We start from the raw sequence: 25,027 nt of genomic DNA on the forward strand, positions 1-25,027 counted from the left end.
TCCATTTTAGGTCACATCCTTCCTACTAGAGCTTAGAGCAAAAACTCCCTTACCACGTTCAGTGAGGTTTGCTGCTTCTGTTCATCCCAGAGTGTCTTTTGGTTTGGTTAAAGCAGCCCCACAGGACCCCCTTCTGCCTCCCTGTGCAGTGCAGAATGCTCTGTCTCAGTCTCCTGCTCTCTTTCTGAGCCTCATTTTGTCTTCAGTCTTCTCTGCTGCTGAGATTTTTACCTTCCCTTGGGGCCTGGCCCTTAACCAGTGGGTAGTTAGCTGAGGAGCTTATGGGAGTGAAGGGACTGAAACACTCTGCCTCCTCCTGCCCTCTTTTTCCCCTCAGCATAACCCCAGTTTGTCCTTACCTGCTTTTGGAGAGGTCACAGCCAAGCCACTGACCTCTTTTCTTTCTTCCATGCCCTTCCCAGGAGATGCCAGCCTGTCTCCCAGGACAAAGGATCCAGTGCAGGGCAGCCTCCCCTGCTGCTCAAGGGGGAGAAGCCTGAAAAGAAAGAACATGCAGGGTAAGGTTCTTCCACAGTCAGGGGGTTCTGGGCCATCAGGTGGGCTTTAACACCCCAGGCCAGGGCTAATTCCATCTCCTTAGCAGCCAGGAGCCAACAGATTCCTACCCAGCACCCCTAAAGGGCTCCCTGCTCCTGCCTGCTGGATTCTTGTGTGGGGTTCCCTGGGGTGCAGATGAGCCTCCAGCACTGATCCCCAGCTTAGAAAGGTGCCACCTGTTTGTGCTTCCAGAGGCTGCCTGCACTGCCTCAGGGGCCCTGTCCTTCCTGAGGCAAAGAATCACTCTGCTGGAACAGAAAATAGAGGAACAAGCACAGGAAATCCAAGTGAAGGTAAAGCCCCTGGGCCTTGCTGAGCCTGCTGAGTGTCCTGCTCTGATGGCTGAAGGCACAGCAGTGCTAACATCTGCTCAGACCTCATCTGGGCTGAGCCTAACTGAGCTGGAGCCTGCTCTGCTCCTTGACCAAGCAACAGAGCAATTTTACCAGCCCTTGGGGTGGGAGAGGGGAGAGGCCAAGAATCTCAGCACCTGCTGAGAGCTGCCAGCACTGCTGGCTTTGGCTTCAGACCTTTCTTCTCCTCCTTTTCTGCACTGGGAGCTGCTCACACAGCAGAGCTGTCCTGGAGCAGACCTCTTTGATTACTGCAGCTTAGAAGAAATCCTCTTTTTCATTCCCAAGGGAGGCTGCAGGGGGGCTGGGGTTGGGTCCAGGCCAGGAGCTGTGCCAGGGCAGGAGTCCTTGGGCCTGCCTACAGCTCTTGTGCAGGTGGAGGAAGAGGAGAGAGAGAGGTCAGCATGTCCCTCACCTGTTCTTGGGGCACTTTATTTATAGCCCACCCCTCATTTGGGGCTAATTAAAGCACCTCTGAGGTGATTCAGCCTCCCTGCCCCTCATTTTGTCTGAGTGGGGCAGGAGTGTGAGCACCACTGACCCAGCTGGCCAGGGCTAATTGTGCAAGCTGTGCCTCAGGGTCCTGAAGGCCAAGGAACTAAACCAGGTCATTGCTCTTGTGCTGAAGGACAGGAGAATTGCTGAACTTGAAGAGAAGATGAAGGCTCTGCAGCAGGAAGGTAATAAAACTGTTCTGCCCTTGGCACCTCGCTGTGGGAGTGCTGCAGAGCTCCTGGCACCCAAACAGAGCAAGCTTGGAGAGCTCCCCTCTGAGCTGCTCTTGCCTTGAAGACCCAAGAGCCTCTCAGGTGAGGAGGGATCAGTTACACACAGGTGGTGCTGGCTGCCAAAGCAGGGCCACACTTCAGAGCTGCAGCTGCTCCTCAGCCCTTCTGATGCAGTGAGAAAACCCCAGCAGCTTCCTGCCCTATTTTCTGTGGGTTACTCAGTCTCCATGAGCACAGAACAGGCACACAGCTACCTGAGGGTGCTCAGGAAAAAGAGCAACAAAACAAGAGGTAAACAGTGCAGAGTTCAAACAGGCTGGAGAAAAACCCAGAGCTGCTCCCAGCTGAGGAAGCAAAACTCTCCTGGGAGCCCTGAACAGGTTCAGGCTCCTTGCCCTGTGAGGCAAGCTCTGAACTGAACCCAGCTTGGAGTGAATCACCAAAGGGTTTCCCTCCTGCTCAGCTCCTTGGAGTCCAGCAGCTCTCCAGCTGAGCCCAGACACATTTCCTACCACAGCTTAGCAGCATGAAGCTGTGGTGAGTGCTCCATTTCCTGGGCAGAGAACAAGAAGGTGCCTGTTAAACCACAGAGCAGCCTGGCTCCAGCCTAGGGCTCTGGCTCCAGCTTTAGTGGGCAGCTGCTCCTTGCTTTAAGAGGCTCCTCAGGACTGAGCCAAGTGATTCCCACCTCAGGTGCAAGCAGCACTGCTCACACCAGCTCCCTGCAGCCCAAAGCTGCACTGCTGCCCTTCCCAGCTGCCTCTTAGTCTGTCAGCAGGGCCCAGAGTGCAGAGCTCATGCTCAGCCCCTGCCCTGCAGGGCCTTGAGCCCAGTGCTGGGGCAGGCAGGTGCTGCCTGTGTGCCACAGGCTGCCTGCAGCTCTTCTTTGCATCTCTCTCCTGTGCATTAAAGCCCCCACACCAAGTCTTCCCTTTCAGCTGCTCCCAACTCATCCACAGCAGAGGAGCTGGGAAGGAGAAGCCTTCAGCTGCAGAGCCAGGTCTGGGAGATGGAGGTGAGCCACCTGCTTCCCTTGCCCTGAGCCACCTGCAGCTGCACTGGGAGCTCACTGCAGTCCCAGGCTGCTTGGCCTTTGCCACTCTGATGCTCACAGATCCTCACCTCAGCCCTCTGCAAAGGAAGAGCAGGCTGGGGGTGAGCTGCAGGGCAGCAGGGCTTTGACATACAAACACTGGTGCCTCCTCCAAGCCTCCTCCTGCTGGACTCCTCCTGGGGCATCACTGCTTCACCACCAATCATTTCACCTGCCCTTTTGCTAACTGCAAGTAGAGCTGCTACAAACTACCCTGCCAGGGCCCAAGAGCCTCAAGACAAAGCCTCTCAGCTCCCCTTCTGCTCTCACAGTCACAGCTGAGCCCTCTTCCATGTCTGGTTGCCTGAAGCTCTGCAGCTCTGACCTGTGCACTCCCCTGACAGCGCTTCCTGAGCGACTATGGCCTGGTCTGGGTTGGAGAGGGACACAAAGAGCTGGAAGATGCAGAACCAGGCAAGGATGAGGGAGAGCTGCCAGCAAGGAGCTTCTGGAAGCCAGGTAAAGCACCAGCACCCTGCTGAAGCAGCTGCCCCAGCTCCTGCTGCACTCTCACAGAAGGAATGGCCAGCAGCAGAGGCACAGGACTGGGGCCTTGGGAGTTTGTGGTCCTGTGCTGAGGCCACCACAGGGCAGAGCCATGCAGCAGGTTCAGGAGCTGAGCCAGGCAGTAGGGTTGGGGTTTCCACACCTGTCCTTTGCCAGCCTTGCCTAAAGGAGGAGGGCAGAACCTGCTGGCCCAGGCAGCTGCAGGACACCCTCAGGGCAGCTGCTTCCCAAAGGGCTGAAGCTTGATTGCTCCAACAGCCTTGGCCCAAGGTGGGTGGAAGGTGGCCCCAGCTGCTTGGTGCTCCCAGGGGTGCAGTGACTTACCCCCAGTGTCTGCCCTCATCACTGAGCACTGCCTGCCTCTCCTCCCAGCTTTAACTGAGACCTGCTTGTGCTGCATGGGGTCCAAGCATGCCTGGCCCTGGCTGCCTGGGCAGTGGTAATGGAGGAAAGAGAGAGAGGATAGCACAAGAGGATACCACTTGTGCTGGTCAGGCCCTGCTGCTCCCTAGCCCTGTGCAAGCATCAGCTCAGGCACTCTTCCCTCCCTCACGTGCAGGAGGGCAGAGGAGGAGGGAAGCAGCAGAATTCATTTGCATTCTTTTCAGCTCCCCCTTCCCAGGATGGCTTCCTCCCCACCCTGCTTTCCTTCTTTGTCACCTCTCAAAAAGCAGAACAGAAAGCCCCCAAGGGCTTTGCCTCCTTCTCTTTCACTTCCCCTTCTGACTGCAGTTTTCTTTCTGTCTCATCTCAACTCTGACTGCTTCCTCCTGCCACCCTCCTGCAGCCCCCAGACAGGCAGCCACAGCAGGCAGCTGTGCTTACCCTGGCACCTCCTCACCAAGCCTGCCCTGCTCCCTTTGTCCAGCCCAGCTGCTTAATCCCTGACTCTGCATTTTACAGCCCCACATGAAGGGCTAACAGCAGTCCTGAGCTCACAGCTCAAGGCAAGGAGCTGAGTGGGGGCACTAGGGGAGGGTGACAAAGCTGGGGAAAGGTCTGCAGGTCAGGTGAGTTGCAGCTGAGGGACCTGGGGTTGCTTGGGCTGGAGAAAAGGAGGCTGAGGGGAGACCTTCTGGCCCTCTGCAGCTCAATGAAAGGAGGCTGGAGCCAGCTAGGGGCTGATCTCTTCTCCCAAGGAGCAAGAGACAGGACAAGAGGAAATGGCCTCAAGTTGCACCTGAGAAGGTCTAGGCTGAGTGTTAGGAGAAACTTCTTCACTGGAAGGCTTCTCAAAGCCTGGAACCACCCCAGGGAGGAGGCTGAGTCCACATCCCTGCAGGGATCTCACAGGGGCAGAGCTGTGGTGCTGAGGGCCATGGCTTAGCCCCAGCCTTGGCTGAGTTAGAGAAGGGTTGGACTGGAGGATCTTAAAGGTCCTTCCAGCCACAACTCTTGGATGATTCTCAAGGGCTGCAGCTGGCTCTGGAGTTCCAGCCTGTAGCAAGAGGGCTGCTGCCCTCTGCCCTGCTGCCCTCTGCCCTGCTGCCCTCTGCCCTGCTGCCCTCTGCCCTGTGGTTTCACACCCCCCCAGCACACAGCAGCCCTGTTACACCACCCTGTGCAGGAGAGCAAAGGGTGGAGAGGCAGCACAGCCCCAAAGTGTGAGGTCTGAAATGCACCCCAAAGTCAGACAGGGAGGCAGCAGCTGCTCTGCTGGCAGCCCCTTCCCCCTGTGACTCTGAGCCCTCTCCACAGGTGAAGCTGTTGTCTCCCAGCAGCAGATTGATTTTGACCTGATCCTGGCAAAGGTGAAGGATCTGAACCTGCTGGCTGGGGAAGGCATCACTCAGATCCAGCTGACAGCTGGGGGAGCTCAGCTGAGGCAGCCAGCAGCCCTCCCTCTGACTCTGTACCAGAATGGGATGGTGCTGGCAGGGAGACCCTTCCAGCCCTACCAGCACCCAGCCACACAGGTATGGAAAGGGCTGGGGAGGAGCTGGGCTTGGAGCCCTGGCAGCCCCAGGAAAGGGCAGGTGTGGGAGCAGGGCTTGGGAGTTCATCCCAGGGCTAGGAAGGAGCAGCTGCTGAGACCTCCAGCTCCCCCCAGAATCAGAGTTAGGGCTTGGAAGGGACCTCTGGAGGGCCAGGATCACCTCAAGCAGATCACACAGGAGCACAGCCAGGCAGGCCTTGAAGGGCCCCAGGGAAGGAGCCTCCACCACCTCCCTGGGCAGCCTGCTCCAAGGCTCTGCCAGCCACAAGGTAAAGAAGTTCTTCTCGTGCTTAGATCCTAAAAGCAGAAGCAGGCTGCTCAGAGCCCCAGGGAGCCTGAGCTGGGATGGTTCCTGGCTTCAGGGTTGTGCCCACTGAGGACTTGGATGACTCTGGGGAGTAGTTAGAGCTGCTGTGGCTTCTGCATCCTTTCTGCCCAGCACCCCCCAAAGAGCAGAGCAGGCCTGGGCCACACAGGGCAGAGAGGAGCTCAAGCTCTCCCTCTTTCAGCAATGCCTGCAGGACATCATCGATGGATACTTCCCCTCTGAGCTGCAGCTGCACTACCCAGATGGCATCCCCCTGCAGGTGAGCAGTGAGAGCCCAGCCCTGGCCTGGCCCTGCAGGGCAGCAGGGCACAGCCCCAGCCCCGCAGGGCAGCAGGGCAGAGCCCCAGCCCTGGCCTGGCCCTGCAGGGCAGCAGGGCACAGCCCCAGCCCCGCAGGGCAGCAGGGCACAGCCCCAGCCCCGCAGGGCAGCAGGGCAGAGCCCCAGCCCCGCAGGGCAGCAGGGCACAGCCCCAGCCCCGCAGGGCAGCAGGGCACAGCCCCAGCCCCGCAGGGCAGCAGGGCACAGCCCCAGCCCCGCAGGGCAGCAGGGCACAGCCCCAGCCCCGCAGGGCAGCAGGGCACAGCCCCAGCCCCGCAGGGCACAGCCCCAGCCCCGCAGGGCAGCAGGGCACAGCCCCAGCCCCGCAGGGCAGCAGGGCACAGCCCCAGCCCCGCAGGGCAGCAGGGCACAGCCCCAGCCCCGCAGGGCAGCAGGGCACAGCCCCAGCCCCGCAGGGCAGCAGGGCACAGCCCCAGCCCCGCAGGGCAGCAGGGCACAGCCCCAGCCCCGCAGGGCAGCAGGGCACAGCCCCAGCCCCGGCCTCCCCCTGCAGGGCAGCAGGGCACAGCTCCTGGGGCTGTGTTTCTCGAGCTTCCATGGCCACAAGCCACAGGCCAGCCCAGCACTCTGGAGTCAATCAGCCCCTGTGGAGTGGACACAGTGTGAAAGGGACTGGAGGCTCAGCCTGGCAGAGCCTGCTCAGCTCTCTGCACTGCTGGGGCCCTGTCAGAGCCACCTGCCAGCCCCCACTGCAGCTTCCTTCTGCTCTGCCCTCACCTCCAGCTCTCACATCATTTTCCAGCCAGATAACATTCCCAGGTGTGGAAGCAGAGGAAAGGGGAGGCCCAGCTCATGGAAAGCAGCAGCCTGCTGAGACAGATGAACAGCTCCCCTGTGGCCTAGAGGGGAGATCCTGGGCACCTGCTGGTCCTGCCAGGATTGGCTTTGCTAGAGAGCTGAAAGTGCACTGCCTGCAGTGTGGAGAGCTGGAGTAGCTCCCAGGGGAGCAGCTCCCAGGGTTTGCTCTGGGGCTCACAACTCTGGGTTGTCACTGCTGTGGTTCCAATGCTTCTGCAGCAGTCAGATTTGCTTCTGCCAGTTGGCTTTCCTCCAACAGGTCACTGACAGAAGGGATGTGGTGTTCCAGGAGAGAGACCTTCCAGGGAGGTTTCCTGGCCCTGGCCAAGTGGTTGGCAGGTCCAGAGCAAGTGAGGTGCAGGACAGCCCTGGGAGCCCAGGTAACTCCTTACAGCTGCTCCACGTTCTTCAACCTCCACAACTACAGCTCCCAAAGAGCTTTCCAGGGTGGTCCAGCTGGTAGGAGAGGACTGTGCAGGGTCTCAGCAAGGAAGGGCACACTTCTGGGGCAGGGCCCTGTGCTGGCAGTGCCAGTGCTGCTTCAGGAGCTGGCAGCCAGCCAGGCTCCTCTCATCACTGAATCCTCCTAAAGAATGAGGCTTGGCAACAGAGGAGCAGAAACCCAGCAGGTTCCCAAAGCCACCTCTGCCCTGCTGGAAGGCCACAGCTCCTCCCAGCTCCACCCTCAGCAGCACCAAGCACACCCTCAGCAGGTGAGAGCTCCCCCAGGCCTGCAGGAGTCACCAGGGGGCAGTTTCTCCTGCCCACAGCAGAGCTGAGGAGGTTTGTGCCTGCTGCACATCACAGCTGTGTGCTCAGCAGCTGCTCTCTGCTGCTGCCAGCCCTTTCCTGGGGCAGGCAGTGGGGCAGGCTCCAGCTGGGGAGCCCAGGAGCTCCAGCAGGTTGGAGCTCTCCCTGTTGGCTGCTGCATTCTTGCTGCACAGAAGGGTTTGGGCTGGAAAGGATCTTCAAGACCATCCAGTTCCACTCCTTGTCACAGGCAGGGTCACCTCCTAGCAGCCCAGGCTGCTCAAGGCCCCATCCAAGCTGGCTTTGAACACTCCCAGGCTTAGAGCCTCCACAGCTTCTCTGGGCAGCCTGTCCCAGAGCCTCAGCACCCTCCTGGGGAAGAATCCCTTCCTAATGCCTCATCTCAATCCAGCTTCTGCCAGTCTGAAGCCAGTATCCCCCTCCTGTCACTCCAAGCCCTTGTACAAAGTCCCTCTCCAGCTCTCCTGTAGCCCACTTCAAATACTGGAAGGCTGCTCCCAGGTCTCCCCAGAGCCTCCAGGGTGTCTCCAGGCGGAGCAGCCCCAAGCCTCTCAGCCTGTTCCCACAGGAGGTGCACAGAGGCCCAGCTCAGCCTTTCCTAGGGGACCATCATGTACAAGAGGCCACACCTGGTCTCATCTCCCCTCTGCTCTGGCAGGTCCCAAGCTCTCCTTGGAGCAGTTTCTCACCAAGCTTCCCAAGCCATCAACACCTGGAGAGGCCACCAGGGTCCAGGATTCAGCCAGAGCTGTGCAGCAGGTAGGAGCAGACCCCCCCCAAGCACCCACAGGAGGAGGCCAGCAGGGAGTGCCTGGGCTCAGCACCCTGCACAGCACTGGAACCTCCCTCTGAGGCCTCCCTCAGCTCTGCACAGCCTCCTCTTCCTCCCAGCAGGGCTCCAGCAGAGCAGAGGTGGCACTTGGGCACCTGCCCCTGGGCTCTCCTGGCGCTGGCTGCTCTGTGTGCAGGGCAGGCAGTGCTGACAGCTCACCTGGGCTGGTTTCAGGGCTCTGGAGGAGTGCAGAGCAGCAGAGAGAACCTGCTGGAGACAGCCAGGCTGCCTGTCCTGGAGAGGTATGGGCACAGCCCCTCCACCCCTGCCCTCTCAGGCTCTTCTCTTCCTCCTCTTTCATCACTGAGAGGTCATTTCAGGGCCTTCAGCTGAGGAACGAAGTGGACTTGGCCCTTTTATCTTACACCTCAGAGATCATTAGGGGGAAAAAGACAAGTTTGGGCTTTTGGGAGGTCCTGGTGACCCTGCCCAGCTGGTGACCTCTGCCACAGGCTTCTGTGGTTCAACATCTTACTTACTGCTGTCAAATACTTGCCCTGAGTCTGCAACCACCTGGCAAAGCCCAAACCAGCAAAGGAGCTGTTTGTGGGGATGTTACATGGCAGAATGCCCCCAGGAAGCTGGCAGCTGAGGGGGAGGTCACACACAGCACTTCCCCCCAGGCAGCCTCCTGGCAGGGAGGACACAGAGAGCTGAGGAGCAGAGAAGAGCAGCAAGCAGAGTATTTTTAATCAAAACCAAAAGTAGGACAAAGTACTTTCCAGACAGCCCTGATCCAAAAGGAAGCTAAAACCAGGCCAGCAGCCTCCTTTCCAAGGCACCTTGGAGCAGGGGCAGCACCAAGCAGCAGCCTGGGCCAGGGGCTGCTCTCGCCCACGCCCAGAGGGAGCTTTGCTCATCTCAGGGCACGTCCAAAGGGCAAACAGAGCCCTGAGAGCTCTCAGGCTCTGCCCCCAGCTGAGCCCTCCCTCCTCAGCTGACCCAGGTGTCTGACCTGCAGGGGGAAGGAGGCTGAGGCTGCTGGCCCTGCCGTCTGCAGGCTGCGTGTCAAGTCCGAGGGCGGGGAGCAGAGCCAGGTCCTGCGGCTGCTGCCCACGGACACCATCGGGGACCTGCGCCGGCGCCTGGCGCTCACCAGGTAGGCCCAGGGAAGGTTTCTGGGCTGCTGCTGGAGGCCCTGGAGCTCATCAAGCAGCCTGAGCCAAGCAGGGCTGAGGGTTAGTCCAGCTCCAGGAGCTGCTCCTCCCGCAGAGATGCCCCCTGGGCAGCGCTGCCAGGGTGACCTTTAGCTCAGAGCATTTCACGCCCACCTGTAGCACGAAGCTGGCTCAGCAGCAGAGGGAAACCTCCTCTGGCCTCTCACATTTGCCACTGAACCAGGCCCAGCATTGCCTTTGCCTCCTCCCAGCTCCTCAGCACCACTCACTTGACCAGTGCCACCATTCTCAAGGGGTTGGTGCAGCCTGGAAGCTGCGCTGCAGCCTCCAGCCTGGCTGAAGACCACCCTTAGCTCAGCCAGCTCTGTGCCCCAGCGCCTTTAACGCTGCCCAAGGGCTCACACTGCCCTCTGGGGACAGTTCCAGATGGCTGAGGGCACTCCTTCGCTCTCCCCTCTTCCCACTCTAGTTCTGAGCTGCAGGCCTGGCCTCAGGCTGAGCCCCTGAGGAGCTCCCTGCAGCTGGGGTGTGAGAGCTTCCTTTCCCCCTGCAGCTGTGCAGCCTGGAACAATCACTCTGCTCCTGGCTGCTTGCAGTTTGGGTGGGAAGCCTTTTCCCAGTGCTTGTGCAACTCTGCTGCTGCTCCTACCTAAGCACAGCTGGGGCAGCCAGAGCAGCCCAGAGAAAACCTTAGGGGATGCTGTGCTTAGGAAAGTTTGGGCTGTTCTTTCCTAGGGGTGGAGACTCTGCCTCCTATGAGATCATCAGCACCTTTCCCCACAGGGTGTATGTGGACAACTCCAGGAGCCTGCAGGAATGTGGCCTGACCCCCAGTGCCTGCTTGCTGCTGAGGAGCAGAGACCTCTCCCCACAGCGGGGGTCAGGGCTGCACACAGCTTAACAGCAAGAGCTGCTCCCCCCAGGCCCTGCAGGAAGGAGCTGCCTTGCACCCTCAGCACGGAGTGGGAGCCCTTCCAGCTTTGGTTTCATTGTGCTGTGACCTGGGATGGAGAGAAGAGCTTGGAGGCAGCAGCTTGGCCTCTCCCTCTGGCAGCAGGGGGATTCCTTTCTAGGTCTAGGTCTAGTTTCTTATCTGCACAAGGCTGATCCCCAGCCCAGGAAGGCCACCTGCTTTGCACTGGTGCTGGGCTGGGGGATTCTCCAGGGCAGCAGGACAAACAGCCAGGGGCAATATGCTCTCCATGCAGCGCTCCCCAGCGGTCTCAGCTGCACTCACACCACGAGAGCAGCAGTCAGATAGTCCCTGCTGAAGCAAGATCTGGAGGCCTTGAGCCACTGCAGTGCTGGGACAGAGCCAGCAGATCCTGCTGCTGGGTTTCCTGTACGTGGACAACTCCTTCCCTTGGACAGCCCCCAGCTCCAGCCAGGCCCAGGCTCAGCCCCAGCCAGGCCCAGGCTCAGCCCCAGCCAGGCCCAGGCTCAGCCCCAGCCAGGCCCAGGCTCAGCCCCAGCCACACCAGGCTCAGCCCCACTCCCTCCCTCCTTCCCTCCCTCCAGCAGGCAGGAGCTGGGTGCTGCAACAGGACACCCTGTCATTGGAGAAGAGCTGGATCCCTCTGCTTCCCTGCTGAGCCCTGAGGCAAGCATCCTCCTGGCTGTGCTGTGCTGGGGCTGTGCTCTGCAGCCCCCTTCTGCAGCACATTCCTCCCTGCAGCTGTGACAAGCTCCCCCTCGACTCCCAGCCCCCGGCACTCCCCCTGGCGCCAGGCAGAGCCTCCCGGCAGGCTCCCCCTCGGCACAGGCCCTGCACACTGCTGGCCCAGCCCCCGGCAAGGCTCCCAATAAAACCATCTCTGGAGCTGCAGTTCCTGTGCCCATTAGGATTTCAAAGGCAGAGCTGCTGTGGGAAGGGGCAGGATGCCCAGAGCTCACCCAGGACCCTGTGCTCAGAGCTCCAGTTCAGGAAGCACCACTGCAGCTCTGCCATGGGCTGCCTGGCACCACTGACTCAATTTCCACAGCCTTGCTTCCTCCTTCTGCCACCTCCAGCAGACACAGGAAACCCTCTCCTGTGGCAGCCTTCTCCACTGCCCCTCTGCAACCTGGTCTAGAGCCAAGCAGGGCTTTGCTTCTCGCTGAAGCTGTCCCTGCCCTGCTCCTTGCCCTGCAGAGGAGGCTGCTTCAGAGAGGTTCCTGTCACTAGCACACTGCAGGGGATTCAGCAAGTCCTGGGAGCCTTTGATTAGCAGCAGCACTCTAGAGGTGTCAAGAGCTGTGTGGAGCTGCAGCAGAGAGCACAGCTGCCTCAGCTCCTGGGAGCTGGAAATGACTCAGTCTTTACAGAGGGTGGTGGCTAACCTGCAGTCAAAGTGAAAAGCAAACTGCAAAGAAGGTCAGCAGGGCCATGGGGGAAAGGTACAGTAACATTTAATAGCATCTCTGAAGACAACACTGGTTATAAACTTTGCTTTTTGGCAGGAAAACAAAATGCACTTGGTCCAGGTTGCAAAAAAAAAACCAAACCACCAAACCAAACCCCAAGCAAAAGCCAACTCAAAGAGCAGAGTGAGGGCAGCCCCAGGATCAGCTGCTCTGGAGCAGCCCTGAGCTGCTAACCCTCACCAGGGAGGCCCCCAGCAGCCCAGAGCAGCCCAGGGGTCCCACTTCCAGGGCTTACTGATCCTCGCCCTGGGCAGCCTGACAAGTGCCAGCAGAGTGCCAGCAGCCTGAGCTGCCCAGCCTGGGCCTCCTCCTGCAGGGGGTGGCCAGGCCCCAGCTCTGTGCAGTATTTGTGCATTAAATTAAAACCAAACAGACAGACAAACAACAACAACAATCACCTGAGCTGCCAGGAGCTGCAGTTGAGATGAAAAACAGAACCAAAACCCAAGGAAGAGAGGCAGCAGGGTTACAATTTCAACAGCAGCTGGGAGAAGTGGGAAGTAAGTTGCAAGCCTAAGCCCTTCCCTCCCCAAGGGGAAGCTCTCCCTGCAGAGGAGAGGGCTGAGGGAGCTGCACTTCCACAGCCCCAGAGGCTTTGCTGTTCACAGAGGCACTGGAAGCTGTGGAGGGAGCCAGGCCCAGCTCTGTTCCCAGGGAGCATCAAGCTTGCTCTGGATCCCTCTGAGATGATCCCAGGGTTAGGCAGGAGGGAATTGGAGACAGCTGCAAGGAGTAGTTTTGGTCATGGGTTTTCCCCTGTGCTGGGAGAGAGGTCATGGTGCCAGGACAGAGCTGACAGCCTGGAAGTGAAGGTGGTGGGAGGTGAGGGTGCTCAGGAACGCAGGTAGAGTCCAGGAGAGGAGGGCAGCCAGGGGCTCAGGCCAGCTTCAGGAACTCCTGCAGGGTGTTCTGCTCCACAGCCTCCACGAAGAGCTCATAGTCCTGTGGGGAAAGCCAGAGGGCTGCTCAGCAGGCAGGGGCTGCAGGCTCCCCCCTGCCAGGCAGCACAGGGTCCCCAGGGGTGCAGCACAAACTGGGTCACAGCATGGGGGACAGGCATGCAGGAGCCAACAGGGCAGGGTGGGGACAGCCCCCCAGAGGCCCCCTGCACGGGTTCCACCTCTCACAAGCCACCAAAGAGCCCTTCCCTCAGCCCTGGCAGTGCTTGGTACACCCCAGGAGAAACACCTGGAAGGTGTCCTCACATCTTCCCCAACCAAAACAGGGGGGCAGGGTCACGGCCCCACCCCCGGCCCCGCCGAGCACAAGCCTCACCCCGCAGTAGTGGTCTCCGTTGACGATCTGGGGCGGGATGGCTTTGGGGTTGCCTGCCTTGGCCCTCATCTCCTCCCGCAGAGCATTGTCCTGGGAGATGTCCACCAGCTCGTACTTGATGTTCTTCCCATCCAGGATCCTGGTGACTTCGCTCTGCTGGGATTTGATCTGCAAGCCCGGGTGGGAAAGGGCAGGTTATGGGGAGGGGGAGAGGAGCCCCGAGGCTGAGCGTGCAGCCCAGGACGCCCCGCGCTCGGCACAGGGCTCATGGGCTGGCTTCCCCCTGCGGGACACCGGCCAGAGCCCGCCCGGCCACCGGGCTCGCTCCTGCGTGGGGAGCGGGAGGGACTCGGGGGATGGAGGGGACGGGGCAGCGTGAGCAGGGGAGGGGACGCCCGGGATGGAGAGGGGAAGAGACCCGGCCCAGGGCACGGACACCGCCCCGGGGGCGCCCCGCCGAGCCCCGCCGCCGCCGCTCACCTCCCGGGAGCCGGTGACCGAGGTGCTGTAGACCTTGAGGGTGCTCATGCTGCGATCGCGGCCGCTCCCAGCGCTCAGCCCGGCGGAGGGAGGCTCGGAGGGAGGGACCGGGACGGACCGGGCGGCGCCGCCGCCGCCCTCCATGTGACTGCCGGGACCAATGGCGCCGCCGGGCGCGGGCATGCGGCGTCGGCGGCGCCGGGCACCGGGCGGGCACCGGGCGGCCCCCGCCGGCAGCGCGGCCGCCCCACGCACGGCCCCCACGGGGCGGCTCGGCACGAGTGGAGCCACAGCAGCTTTATTCGGGATGCGAAACGCTCGGTACAAAGCGGCGGCCGAGAGCAAGGCCGCTGCGATCGCCCAGCGCCAGCGGGCGGGGGGACAAGGGGGGACAGGGGGGGACAAGGGGGGGACAAGGTGGGGACAAGGGGGGGACAAGGGGGGGACAAGGGGGGAGCGCGGTCCTGCTGCCCCTGTAGAGGAAGGGCCAAGGCGTGCCGGGTGGGATGCCCGTCTCAGCCAGCGGGGGCCGGGGTTGCGGGAGGATGAGGAGAGGACATTGCCCCCACACGGCCTGGGCAGCCCAGCCCCGCAGGAGGCTGCTCAGCCGAGATGCTGCCAGCCAGGCTCCTACAGACAGCGCCGCGGGGGCAGAGGGGACCCTGCACAGCACCTGGGAACCAGAGCCTGCACCCCGAGGAGGATGCAGGGACAGGGGATGGTGATGAACAGCAGGACAGCAGCTGTCACCCTGCTGCTCTGCACCCTCCCCATCAGGACAAACTGCTTCAACAAACAGCCTTGGCCCAGTGAGCTCAGAACAAGGCAGCAGCAGCCCAGGAACAGAAACAACCAGAAATGGAACACCCCAGGTGCAGAACGCAGCTCTGGACAGCAACCCAACCCCTCTGTTACTGCCAGCACTAGCAGGGGCCAAAACACACAGAACAGAACAGATTTGGTCTGAAATTAACCACAGAGCAACAGCAGAAGCATTTCCCCCAAACCTGGGGCTGACAGCCCCCGAGTGAACCACCAGTACCCAAGCAGCAGAAGTTCCAGGAGTGTTCCCCCACCACCACCACTGTAAATCTTGCTCTAAGCTGAAACAAGAGCTGCCCCTCAGCACCACAGCACTGTCACAAGCGAGGGCTCAGCTCCATGAAGGTCAGGGGGGGACTGTGATAAAGTGAACCACCTTCCCCTGCTGACTTTATTTACCAGCCCCCAGTATTTAGCAGAGGGGCAGGGAGCTCCCCCACAATGAGGGGCAAGGCTGCAACAAAGCCTGAGCCTTGCAGGAACCAGGAGGAGCTCCTGGATCCAGCTGTTTCATCCTGCCCTGTCAGGACCAGAATGGATCTCTCCCACTGAGCAAAGAGCCAAGCAGAGGCAGTCTCCCTGCTGGCCTGCAGCAGAGTCCCTGGGGGTGCAGAGGCTGCAGACATTTGAGGGCCCCCAGGATCATCTCTGATGGCTCCAAGGTCACTACAAGGACCAGCAGCTCCTCACCCTGCCAGCAGATGCATTAGGCACGAAGCAGTGTGGGGACAGGAGGTCTCTCTAGCACATTAAGGCACTTCAGCATCAGTCCACTTCCTCTGCAGCCTGACTCATACCCACAGAGTGCTGTTGAGGGGGGTAAAAGGCTTAAGGCTTCAGGCTTCTGGGGTTAGTGCCCAGGGGGAGAGTTTTCAAGAGGCTCCTTCTAGTGTTACTTTATTGCCCAACCCCTGTCATTTACTGGAAGCCTCTGGTCAGGTTTACCTGAGGCAAGCAGGTCCTGCTCCATCAACAGCAGCATCCAAGCCAGAACAGTGCACACAGCATCTGCAGAGCCTGCAGCACCTTGCTGTAATTAGCAGCTGTGTAATTAGCAGCCCTGCTCGCCTGTGGAGCCCACAGGTGTCCCCTGAACACTCTGATAATCCTCTGGTCCTGCAAGTCACACAGGGTCTGCACAGAGAACTTATCAGAGAGGCCAGGGCAGGCATTTCCTTTGAGTGATGATTTGAACCTGTCCCATTTGCATGCTCAGCATTTGACAGGCCTGGAAGGCAGCTCAGGACTCCTCTCCCAGTGTCAGAGACCACAGCAGCTCCAGCAAGCACAGCACAAAGCACATTCCACAAGGTCAAAGCTGCTGCAAACCCTGACACCCAAGCCCTGAACCGTTCCAGTCAGCAGCTGAACACCTCTGGGAAGGCCCCCCCTGGTTGCCAGGGATTGGTCAGGTCACACACTGGGTACCCCAGCAGAGGGAGGGTAAAGTGCTGAAGAGGTTTGGGGCTGCAGGAGCTCTGCGCTCCTGAGGGCTTCAAGTCTTCGTTTCCTGCCTTACTTTGGGCAGTGTTCTTCACTGGGTGATGCAGTTGTCTCCCATGTCCTGAGCATATCTGTCAGATATTGCAGTCCTCAAGTCCTCCACCTCTTTGTGAAGCTCTTTTACCTCCAGCAGTTTCTTGGCAAGTCCATCAGGGCTCAGCAAGTCGTCCTTCTCCCTGGCAGAGCACTGCACAGCTGTGGAGCCAGAGAGGGGAGTTAGCTCCCACGCAGCCCTGACCCAGGAGCCCACACACAGACATTTGCAAGCAAGCCAGAAGAACCAAACACATTTGCAAGAGAGCAGCAGCTGCTGCTTAACATTTGGTCCCTGCAGCATGCAGGGAGCTGAGGGTCAGGATCCCAGAAAGCTGAGAAGCTTCCCTGCTGCATTATACAGGAGGAAGCGAGCTGCTGCGGCAGGGAGCAGGCGTGGCTCGGCAGTCACTTACAGCGGATGCCCAGCAGCAGAGAGAGGTTGGGGTCCTTGCCCTGAGCCCTCTGAGTGACGATGCTGTAGACAGCCTGCAGGTCCTGCAGACAGCTGGCCAGCTCTGCCTGCAGCTCCTGGGCCAGCCTGGCCGCCTCGGCAGGCAGCGGCTGGCTGCTCAGCTCCGCCTGCCGCAGCCGCTCCTGCAGGCTCAGGTTCTTCTCGATGAGGTCCTGGTTCTGCACCGAAAGCTGGACAAAGGCACACAGCACTCAGTGCTCACTCAGGGCACAGCTGGGACACTGCAAGGGATCTGACAGTGGCAGCACCAAGGGCAGGAGGAGCTGGCTTACATCTGACCCTCCGGGCCCTCCCCCCGCTCAGGCTCGGCGCTGCCACGATGCAACAAAGCGTTTGCAGGGCATGCACCAGCCCCTCACCCCAGCAGGGACCACCCCTCCCCTCAAGGGCTGCTGTGGTGCTTGCTCCTTAAGGCTCTAGAGCAGAGCTCGGCCCTGCCCTTCAGCCAGGGCCTGAGTCTGGACTGGCCGCCCTGCTGCCCCCAGCTGGCGAACTCAGCGTCCTCCATCCCAGCCCCAGCCGAAGTTCCCGAGGTGGAAACTGCCCTTCTGCTTTTGAGCAGAGCAGCTCCTTCCAGAGCACTGAGAAGGCAAGGAAGCAGGAAAGGTGCTGCTGGCCTTGCTAAAGGGCAACCCATTGTCCACTCAGCTGCCACACTCAGGCACTCTGCACCCCTGCTGACCTCCTTCACTGCGCTCTGGAGCTGCTGCAGTGCGTTTGCTCTTCTCATCACTTCCTCTTTCAGAGCTTGGCTTGTCCCCTCCTCCTGGGCCACCTGCTCCTCCAGGCTCTGGAACAGACCATGGGAAAGCAGTAAGTCTAACTCCCTTCACAGCAGACTGGATTCTGGGGCTCCCTGCAGCCTCCTCTCACCTTTATCTGCAAGGACAACTGCTCCATCTTCTTCTGTTTTTTGTCCACAATCTGGAATCAAACCCAGAGGCATCAGGACACCACCGAGGTTTCTTCTTCAGCAGGACTGCATCCCCTCTCCTCCTCACTCCTGCCCCCTCTGCTTCAATCCCTGACCCTTGTTAGCAGTGGACTTCAACCCCCTGGCAGAAGGCACCCAATGAAGAGCACCACCCCGAGCATCAGCTGAACAGAGCCTGCAGCAGTTGCATTCCTGTGGGTTGCCTCTCCCCTCCCCTGCATGCTGCAGCTTCTCTGCAGTGCCAGTCCAGGAGCTGATGGTTATCACACACCACCAACAGCTTGCAGAGCCTCACTCTGGAATTCCAGGAACTGCTGTCACTGCAGTGGGGACTGCCTGTGACAGCCAAAGTCCCTGCTGTCATCTCGGTGCCTGGTGTGACCGAGGGGCAGGCACAGAGCGGCTCCCAGCTGGGACAGGCTGTTACCTTCCTGAGGCAGTCACATTCTTTCTTCAGGGACTCATTCTCTATTTTCTGTCTCTCCCCATCCTGGGCAGGGGGTCCTCTCTCTGCATGCTTCACACACTGCTGCACCTTGTCCTGCAAGCTGGAATTAGCAAACCACCATGGGGAAAAGAGGCTTTGCCGAAGGGCTTTCCCTCACTGAACAGCAGAAAGAGGCAAAGGAGTCTCCCATCAGCTGTCAGGGCTGCCCTGTCTGCATTCCAGCTTGCAAACTGCCAGGGCTGGGACTGGGCTCTTCCTCTGGGCACAGCCTTGGTGCTGGCCATGATCACTGTCCAGAGGCAGTACCTGCAGGTCCAATCTGCAAGGAGCTATGGTCGAGAGCAACCACCTGGGGACACAAACTCCCGTGACACACAGAGGCCTCTCCTCGCTCAGCCATCTGCTTCTGCTCCCAGCCTGCACTGCTGGCAGGAGGAATTTGACTACACAATGCAGAGGGAGCTGGTGGTGCCAGGAGGGACAGGGGCTGTGCTGAGGCAGCACTGCTCTGCTGGGCTCCCTTTGGTGCCAAGGTGAAGCTCCCTGCAGGCCTCCTGAGCCTTACCTGCGCACTGTGGAGAGCAGCTCCAGCTCCTTCTGCTTCTGGTTTTCCAGCTTCACCTCTTGCTCCCTGAAAGCAGCCTGGATGTCTCCAAGCTCTGTCTCCAGTGCCAGCACTGTCTCCTGCATAGCAGCACTCTTCACTTCAGACTCCTTCAGCTGTAACAGAGACCATCACAAGGCTCCAGAGGCCTCCCAGCAGCAGGGCTTCACCACCTCCCTCAGGTTTCAGCCACGTTTGCGATGCCCTTGGGGGGTTCTAGCACCCCTGTGGCAATTCTCAGCTCCAGCTCAGAACATTTCCTCCTCCAAGCACAACTTTGGCTGGGCAGCTGTGGAACAGCCACCTGAGCAAGCATGTGAAGAGCTCTCAACACAACTCAGAGGAGGTTTTACCTTCTGACTCTGTTTCTTGTGGTCCTCCAGGGTGGGTAAGTCAGCCAGGTACCGCTCCAGGGTCTCAATCCTCTGCTGTCTCTCCTTGCTCTGTTCAGATTCCTTCTGACACTTCTTCTTGAGGTTATTAATGTGTTTGTCTCTTCCCTTTACCTGTGGGGACAGGTGGATGCAAGCTTAGTTTACAGAACCCCTTGCCCACTGCTCAGCCCTCTCTAAGGCCACTCATTCACACTCTAGCTGCAGGAGGAAAGGCTTTTGGTTAGCAACCAGAGACCACCACAAGGAGATCAGAAAATACTGCAGGAAACCTTCACCTAAGCACTGCTGCAATCAAAGCCCTCTGCAGCAATGGGTCCTTACCCTTTCTTCCTGCTTCTTTAGCTCCTCTGCATGTTTCTGCATTGTTTCCTTCAGTGACTCTCGAATCAGCTTTGCATCTACCTCTGCAGCAGCCAATTTTCTCTCCAGTTCAATCTTCTCCTTACTGAGGGATTCAGTCTTCTCTGTGAACTGGGCTCGAAGGAAGACATTCTCCCTCTGCAGCTCCTGCAGCAGGGACAGCCAGGGAGCTCTGTTAGCTGCAGAGCAGCTGCACAGTCTCACAGCTGGGATCTCAGCCCTCCCAGTCCCCAAACAACAATCAACAAAGGGCACAGAGCTGGTGGAGGGAGTCCAGAGGAGGCCACAAGGGTGAGCCAAGGGCTGGAGCAGCTCTGCTCTGAGCACAGCCTGAGGGAGCTGGGGCTGTGCAGCCTGGAGAAGACTCCAGAGGGACCTCAGAGCTGCCTTCCAATAGCTGAAGGGAACCTGCAGGAAGGCTGCAGAGGGACTTTTCATGAGGGGGTCTGAGCCAGGCCAAGGGGGAATGGTCTGAAGCTGAGGCAGAGCAGGGTCAGACTGGAGCTGAGGAAGAAGCTCTTCAGTATGAAGGTGGTGAGGCTCTGGCACAGGCTGCCCAGGGAGGCTGTGTTCAAGGGCAGAAGCAGCTGAGTGCTGCAGCCAGTTACCTGCATTCTCAACATGTAGACATCTCCATAGGATGCTGTGCAGCCAAAGAGGGCACTGTGAACCTGCAGCTCACTCTCCCGGACCTTCTGCTCCAGCTGGGAGATGTGCTGCCTCTGCCTGGGAAGCAACAGGTGAGGCCCTGCTCAGCACACAGCAGAGAGCAACACAAGCACTGCCACAGCTCCAGTGCTCCATACACTGCCAAGCAGCCCTCCTCATGCCCACCCTTAACCTCCCCTGCTGCCACTGGAGGCCATTTCCTCTTGTCCTCTCTTGCCCCCTGGGAAATGAGCCAGCCCCCACCCCACTGCAGCCTCCTTCCAGGAAGCTGTGGAGGGCAAGGAGGTCTCCTGCCCTCAAGCTCTCACCTGTCAATCAGAAGCTCTTTCTCCTTGAGCAGGGTTTCATTGGAGTTCAGGATGCTGATCCACTGGGCTGGGTCAGGTGCAGGCAGTGAAGGACACAGGGAGGGGTGGTGGCAGGCAGCTCCATTTTGTAACTGCAAGAGGAGACAAAACCAGGAGGGAAAAGTTTGTGCTCCAGAGAGGTAATTGCAACATCACCAGAGCTATTTTGCACACTGTGTGCTCATCTGCATGCCAGGACAGAGCTATTTCAGTCCCTGTTGATGTCCAAGAACAAGCAGCTTTGCCCAAGCACAACTGGAGATTAAGAAACAATTTTAGCTCCCAGTGCTGCAAACAGCCTGTGTCTGCCAGTGCAGCTGGTGGCAGGTGAGCCCCAAACTGCTTCCACCTCATCACTTGCAGCTATTTGATGCTTCTCTCCAGACCAAGGCTTCTTTCCCCTCACTCAGGATACAGAAGAGAATCACTCCAGGAACTCTGAAGGACTTGGCATGCTTTTCCTTGCAGTTTCCAGGGGCTGGGAGATTCCACCCCTTGGCCTGAGCTGCAGTGCAGTGCTGGAGGACAATGCAGGGCTGCTGGCAGAGAGGACAGCAGGGACACCACCCAGCACTGAGAGCACTGCTGCAAGACAGAGAGCAGCAGGAAGCATTTCCCTCTTGCTTCATCAGCCCCAGACAATGACTCACACCTGAAGAGACCAGGAAGCAGCTCCCTACCTGCCCCTCTCCCAGGCACCCCAGCAGCTCCCTACCTGCATCTGCTCCAGCTGCAGCCTCACTTTCTCCAGCTGCTGCTTCCAGGCGCTCAGCTCGCAGCCCCTCTCGTGCAGCGCGCAGCCCTCCTGCCCCCAGCCCCGGGAGCCTGGGTTCACAGGTTTGGGGAGGAAATTGTTGGCCTGGCCTCCTGTTGGCATCAGCCTGCTGCCACTTGGCCATGCACCCTCCTGGGGCTGGCAGGCTCCGCTGGCTGCTTGTTTGCCCTCTGGCAGCACCTTGTAATGCTCCTTCCCTGCCTCCGCCAGCCCCGCGCCCGGGGCGAAGCTCTGCAGCCTGCGGAGAGGGTCGGCGCACAGAGCGTCCCGAAGCAGGGACTGGTTCAGGGTGGACTCCACAGCAGGGGTGTCAAACTTCCAAGTGTCTTCTGCTCCCATGTGATCAGGCACAGGATGCCAGCCTTGCCCCAGACCATTCTCTCCTGCAGCCCTGTAGGGACGCAGCAGCTCCCCGGGGGGCACCTTCCCGGCCCCGAGCTCTCCGTTCCGCGCGAGCCCTGCGTGTTCAGAGGCAGATCCTGGCATAGCAGGGCTTGAAGTACCCTGAGAACAGCTCTGGTCTCCTGCAGGACACAGCTTGGAGGGTGAGGCACCCAGTGTAGAAGGCATAACATGGGCTGTTGGGATGGCCACCTGGGCTTTGATGGGCTGGAATGAGGAACCGCTAGCGGAACTGCAGAAGTCTGGGGAGAGAAGAAGAGTGGTGCTGGAAGTCACAGCCCTGGCAGCATCCAGACAAGAGCAGCCCAAAATAATACTGAACCCCAAATCTTGTACCCCCTGAACAAGAACTAAACACAGCAGCAGCCACAAGGCTGAGGCAGACCTGTGCTGCCCTCGCCTCAAGCTGCGGCAGCCTGCCGGCATCGTCCTACCCCCGCGGACCACAGGGAGAATCCAGGTTTAGTGCAGCACAGGTTTGTCAGCTCTTAAGGTTATAGCAGAGGAAGTTCAAAACATCTGAGGGTTATCTTCCTACAGGTTTAGAAATCAAATCCTTTAAATGGAAGAAAAAGGCTGAAACTTACTCAGCTGAACACTGAGACCTTGATCCTGTCCTGCCCGTCCCACAGCTCAGCACCTCTGAACCGTACACAAAGCTAACTGGAGCCTTCTCTAAGCCCATGGTCAGCTTCACACATAGTTGACCACCAGACCACCAAGCAGATGACCTTCCAGCTCCTCCAGGACACTGCAGCAAAAGAGCTTTCTCTGGAGGCTGTTGCCCTTATTGCCACAGGAAAGGAGACAGAGTGGGGCAGGGGCAGCGAGAGCCTGCCCTGCCCGGCGGGCACCGGCCCTGGCTACGTGGGAGCCCAGAGCTATTCTTAGCCAGGCTCAGGTTTCAATACAGCAACAGCCAGAGCTGGGAAAGGCAAACAGCAAAGTGCCTGTGCCCACTCCTTGTCCCCACACACTCTGCACCACAGCATTTCCAGGGCTCTCCCTGGTACACCACTTTGTTTTGTTCAGGGCCTCGGCCAAAGGCCCTTCCCCACCTGGTGTTCCCTACCCCAACATCAGCACTCTCAGGATTTCCACCTGGCTGTAAGCTCAAAGCACTCCGAGTGTTCATCCCTTCTGTCAGTCTGAATGCACCCCAGCAGAGATTCTGCAAAGGCCACCACCAAACTGCAGGAAAACTACAACAAAGACCTCAAAAACAAGGAGGGAGGAGGAACGACCTGTGGGCATTGCTGGGCTGTGCCCTGGAGCTGCAGGGAACACTCTGCTACCCAGCAGGGGTAAGGCTGTTCCCTTGGCAGGCAGGAGGGACAGTACCATTTCCTCTGACAGCACCTAAATTTAAAGCCCAGTGTCCCCAGCAGGAGCTCCAGTCCTGCCCAGCAGCCCACGTGCAGGTGCTGCAATCCCTCCCTTGAACGTGCTCAGGGCTGTGACAACACTCCTGACTCCAGCACTGACCTGGGGGCTGGTGGGCTTCAGCCAGCTGGCAACTCAGCAGTTAGCAACAAGGCTGCAAGAGCAGCTGAAGATCAGCCAGCCTGTGCCCAGCTGGCCAAGGAGGCCACAAGCCTCCTGGCTTGGATCAGCAATGGTGTGGCCAGCAGAGGCAGGGCAGGGACTGTGCTCTGGGCTCAGCACTGTGAGGCCACACCTTGAGTACTGGGCTCAGTTTTGGGCCCCACATAACAAGCAAGACCTTGGGGTGCTGGAGCAGGTCCAGAGAAGGACACAAACTGGTGAAGGGTCTGGAGCAGAGGGCTGGTGAGGAGCAAGGTGAGAGGCAGTTTCTGTTCCCAGGCAACAACTGATAGGTCAAGAAGAACCAGCCTCAAATTGCACCAGGGGAGGTTTAGGTTGGACACTGGAAGGCATTTCCTCACTGCAAGGGTTCCAAAGCACTGGAACAGAACCCCCATGGAGGAGGCTGAATCCCCACCTCTGGAGGTGTTTCCAAGAGGCAGAGATGTGGTGCTGAGGGCCATGGCTCAGCCCCAGACTTGGCAGAGTCAGGGACTGGTTGGACTCCATGACCTTGAAGGTCTTCTCAACCAAAACAATTCTGTGCAGATCACAAACATTCAGCAGGGCCTTTCCCAGAGGACCATTCTTCTCTCCCCTGTGCCACTGGATGTTTTTATTCTCCTGAGGGAACACTGAGGGAGTCTCCTTCTCTAGAGAGACTCCAACGCCCCCCTGGCCGTTCTGATCCCGGGCAAGCTGCTGTGGGTGTCCTGCTGGAGCAGGGGGCTTGGGCTGGGTGGGCTCCAGCAGCTGGACCCCACCAGCTGGGGTCCTCTGACATGCTTGCTACAGCTAGAAGATAACCAAAGCAGCTTAGCTCCTTAATCATTTGCTTAGATTTCAGGCAGCACAACTCTGCACTGCGCTGCTGGCTCTGAAAGCCTCCAAACATCACCACAGACTCTGCTCTCCCTGAGCTTTGCAGTCTGGGGCTCAGTAACCTCAGGTCAGTCACTGCCTGTGAGTCTGAGAGAACCTCAAGCCTTTGGCTGCCCCTGCTCCCATGCTGCCCATCACCTTCTGTGCTGCTTGAGCAGGAGGTGCCAATGCCCCCACCCCTGCTGGCAGCCACTCTGGCAGAGCGACCGACACGGCTCTGGAACTTGGCAGACAGCATGGGGGTCTTCCAGTCAGCCTCCAGGAGGTGACTCCTCTGGCTGGTGCTGGGATCTGCAGAGGAGAAGCCAGGGATATTTGTGTGTCAGACAACAGGATGAAAAGCCTTTTAACACACCCAATTAAACCAGATCTAATTACCCCTGCTACCAACCCCCAAAGTGATCCCTGCTTGACTCCCTGCACTGCTGCTGAAGGAACCTTTGGCCAAAGGCAATGGCAGCAACACAGGAGAGTGGGGAAAAAAACCCCAATCAATCCTCTTGTGGGAGTCAGAATGCAGAAGCAGGAAGTGATGTTCCCATTGATAAGCTGAGAGAGAGGACTCCCACTTGATGCTCTGCTACCCAGCCTGAAAAGAGCAGCAGCAAGAGTAGCTAAAGATCCTTTTTGGCATGAACTGCTAAGAACTCCTCCAGATTTGTCAGCCAGCACTCAAGAGAGAGGGTTGGTGGCAAATGGCTCCCTGCCCTTGCACAGCCCTGCTGCTCTTTTCTGTTGGAGGAGTAAGGCAGTGGGGTTTCAATCAAAAGCTTTTGGCCATGTGTCTCACAGAGACTGAAACAGGAGCTGCCACCAGCTGGGCTGTGCAGAGGGGACTCTCCTTACCTGCTGGATTGCTCTGCTGGAGCCTCAGGTCTGGATGTTTCTCAAGAGCAGCCATTTCAGCTTCCCTCTGAGCTACAGGGCAGCAAACTGAAAGAATCAGAGTTGAAAAATCAGCATAAAGCAAACCCTGTCCCCACTGCCAAGCAGAGGGAACAGAGCAGCTGCTCCCTCAGAGCAGCACAGTGTTTCATGGTTGACCAGCAGCTCCTCTCAAACCACAGATGTCAGGGCTGGAAGGCACCTCAAGGACCATCTAGCCCCAACCCCTCTGCCACGGGCAGGGACACCTCCCACTAGATCAGGTTGTGAGGACTCTCCCAACAGCAAACAGCTTTTTGCAGTTGCTGTAGGTTTCCTCCGTGCCTGAAGAGCCAGGAGAGGAGCTCCTGTTTGCAGCACTCTCCCCAGGTATGCAGCACCACGGCACCCACACACGGCCAGCAGAGGCTAAGGAATGCCCTCTAAAA

At 59.1% G+C, this 25,027-nt stretch overlaps 3 protein-coding genes across 3 annotated transcripts; 1 reads left to right on the forward strand and 2 right to left on the reverse strand.

Moving 5' to 3' along the window:
* Positions 1 to 511: 511 nt before the first annotated feature.
* UBXN11 (UBX domain protein 11) lies at positions 512 to 10,281 on the forward strand. The gene is made up of 12 exons (XM_009908563.2): positions 512 to 518; positions 751 to 851; positions 1,540 to 1,591; positions 2,578 to 2,654; positions 3,077 to 3,191; positions 4,938 to 5,155; positions 5,685 to 5,762; positions 6,901 to 7,021; positions 8,071 to 8,171; positions 8,419 to 8,486; positions 9,191 to 9,343; positions 10,098 to 10,281. The coding sequence occupies exons 1-12, from the start codon at positions 512 to 514 to the stop codon at positions 10,261 to 10,263; spliced, it is 1,257 nt and encodes a 418-aa protein (XP_009906865.2). The 3' UTR covers positions 10,264 to 10,281.
* A 1,578-nt stretch (positions 10,282 to 11,859) lies between these two features.
* SH3BGRL3 (SH3 domain binding glutamate rich protein like 3) lies at positions 11,860 to 13,733 on the reverse strand. The gene is made up of 3 exons (XM_009908562.2): positions 13,521 to 13,733; positions 13,041 to 13,208; positions 11,860 to 12,707 (listed from the first exon to the last, which is right to left on the reverse strand). Exons 1-3 carry the CDS (start codon positions 13,701 to 13,703, stop codon positions 12,642 to 12,644), a joined length of 417 nt encoding a protein of 138 aa, XP_009906864.2. The 5' UTR covers positions 13,704 to 13,733; the 3' UTR covers positions 11,860 to 12,641.
* A 1,984-nt stretch (positions 13,734 to 15,717) lies between these two features.
* Positions 15,718 to 24,647, reverse strand: CEP85 (centrosomal protein 85). Its single transcript, XM_009908460.2, has 13 exons — positions 24,561 to 24,647; positions 23,853 to 24,005; positions 20,826 to 21,529; positions 20,072 to 20,202; positions 19,703 to 19,820; positions 19,056 to 19,241; positions 18,693 to 18,845; positions 18,301 to 18,455; positions 17,715 to 17,835; positions 17,227 to 17,277; positions 17,036 to 17,143; positions 16,295 to 16,523; positions 15,718 to 16,040 (listed from the first exon to the last, which is right to left on the reverse strand). Exons 1-13 carry the CDS (start codon positions 24,613 to 24,615, stop codon positions 15,877 to 15,879), a joined length of 2,328 nt encoding a protein of 775 aa, XP_009906762.2. The 5' UTR covers positions 24,616 to 24,647; the 3' UTR covers positions 15,718 to 15,876.
* Between the last annotated feature and the right edge of the window lie 380 nt (positions 24,648 to 25,027).

This window comes from Dryobates pubescens, chromosome 20 (assembly GCF_014839835.1).
Source record: "Dryobates pubescens isolate bDryPub1 chromosome 20, bDryPub1.pri, whole genome shotgun sequence".
NCBI classification, from domain to species: domain Eukaryota; kingdom Metazoa; phylum Chordata; class Aves; order Piciformes; family Picidae; genus Dryobates; species Dryobates pubescens.

Bases quoted from the DNA above. Each gene is read 5' to 3' on its own strand.
- SH3BGRL3 (XM_009908562.2), bottom strand. From the start codon at position 13,703: ATGCCCGCGCCCGGCGGCGCCATTGGTCCCGGCAGTCACATGGAGGGC. The intron at 13,209-13,520 runs GTGAGCGGCGGC...CCGGGCTTGCAG, and splicing joins CGGTCACCGGCTCCCGGGAG to ATCAAATCCCAGCAGAGCGA. The intron at 12,708-13,040 runs GTGAGGCTTGTG...CTTTCCCCACAG, and splicing joins ACGGAGACCACTACTGCGGG to GACTATGAGCTCTTCGTGGA.
- CEP85 (XM_009908460.2), bottom strand. From the start codon at position 24,615: ATGGCTGCTCTTGAGAAACATCCAGACCTGAGGCTCCAGCAGAGCAAT. The intron at 18,456-18,692 runs GTAAAACCTCCT...TCTCTGTTACAG, and splicing joins ACAAGAAACAGAGTCAGAAG to CTGAAGGAGTCTGAAGTGAA. The intron at 17,144-17,226 runs GTGAGAGGAGGC...GGTCTGTTCCAG, and splicing joins AGTTGTCCTTGCAGATAAAG to AGCCTGGAGGAGCAGGTGGC.
- UBXN11 (XM_009908563.2), top strand. The intron at 1,592-2,577 runs GTAATAAAACTG...CTTCCCTTTCAG, and splicing joins GAAGGCTCTGCAGCAGGAAG to CTGCTCCCAACTCATCCACA. The intron at 8,172-8,418 runs GTAGGAGCAGAC...GGCTGGTTTCAG, and splicing joins CAGCCAGAGCTGTGCAGCAG to GGCTCTGGAGGAGTGCAGAG.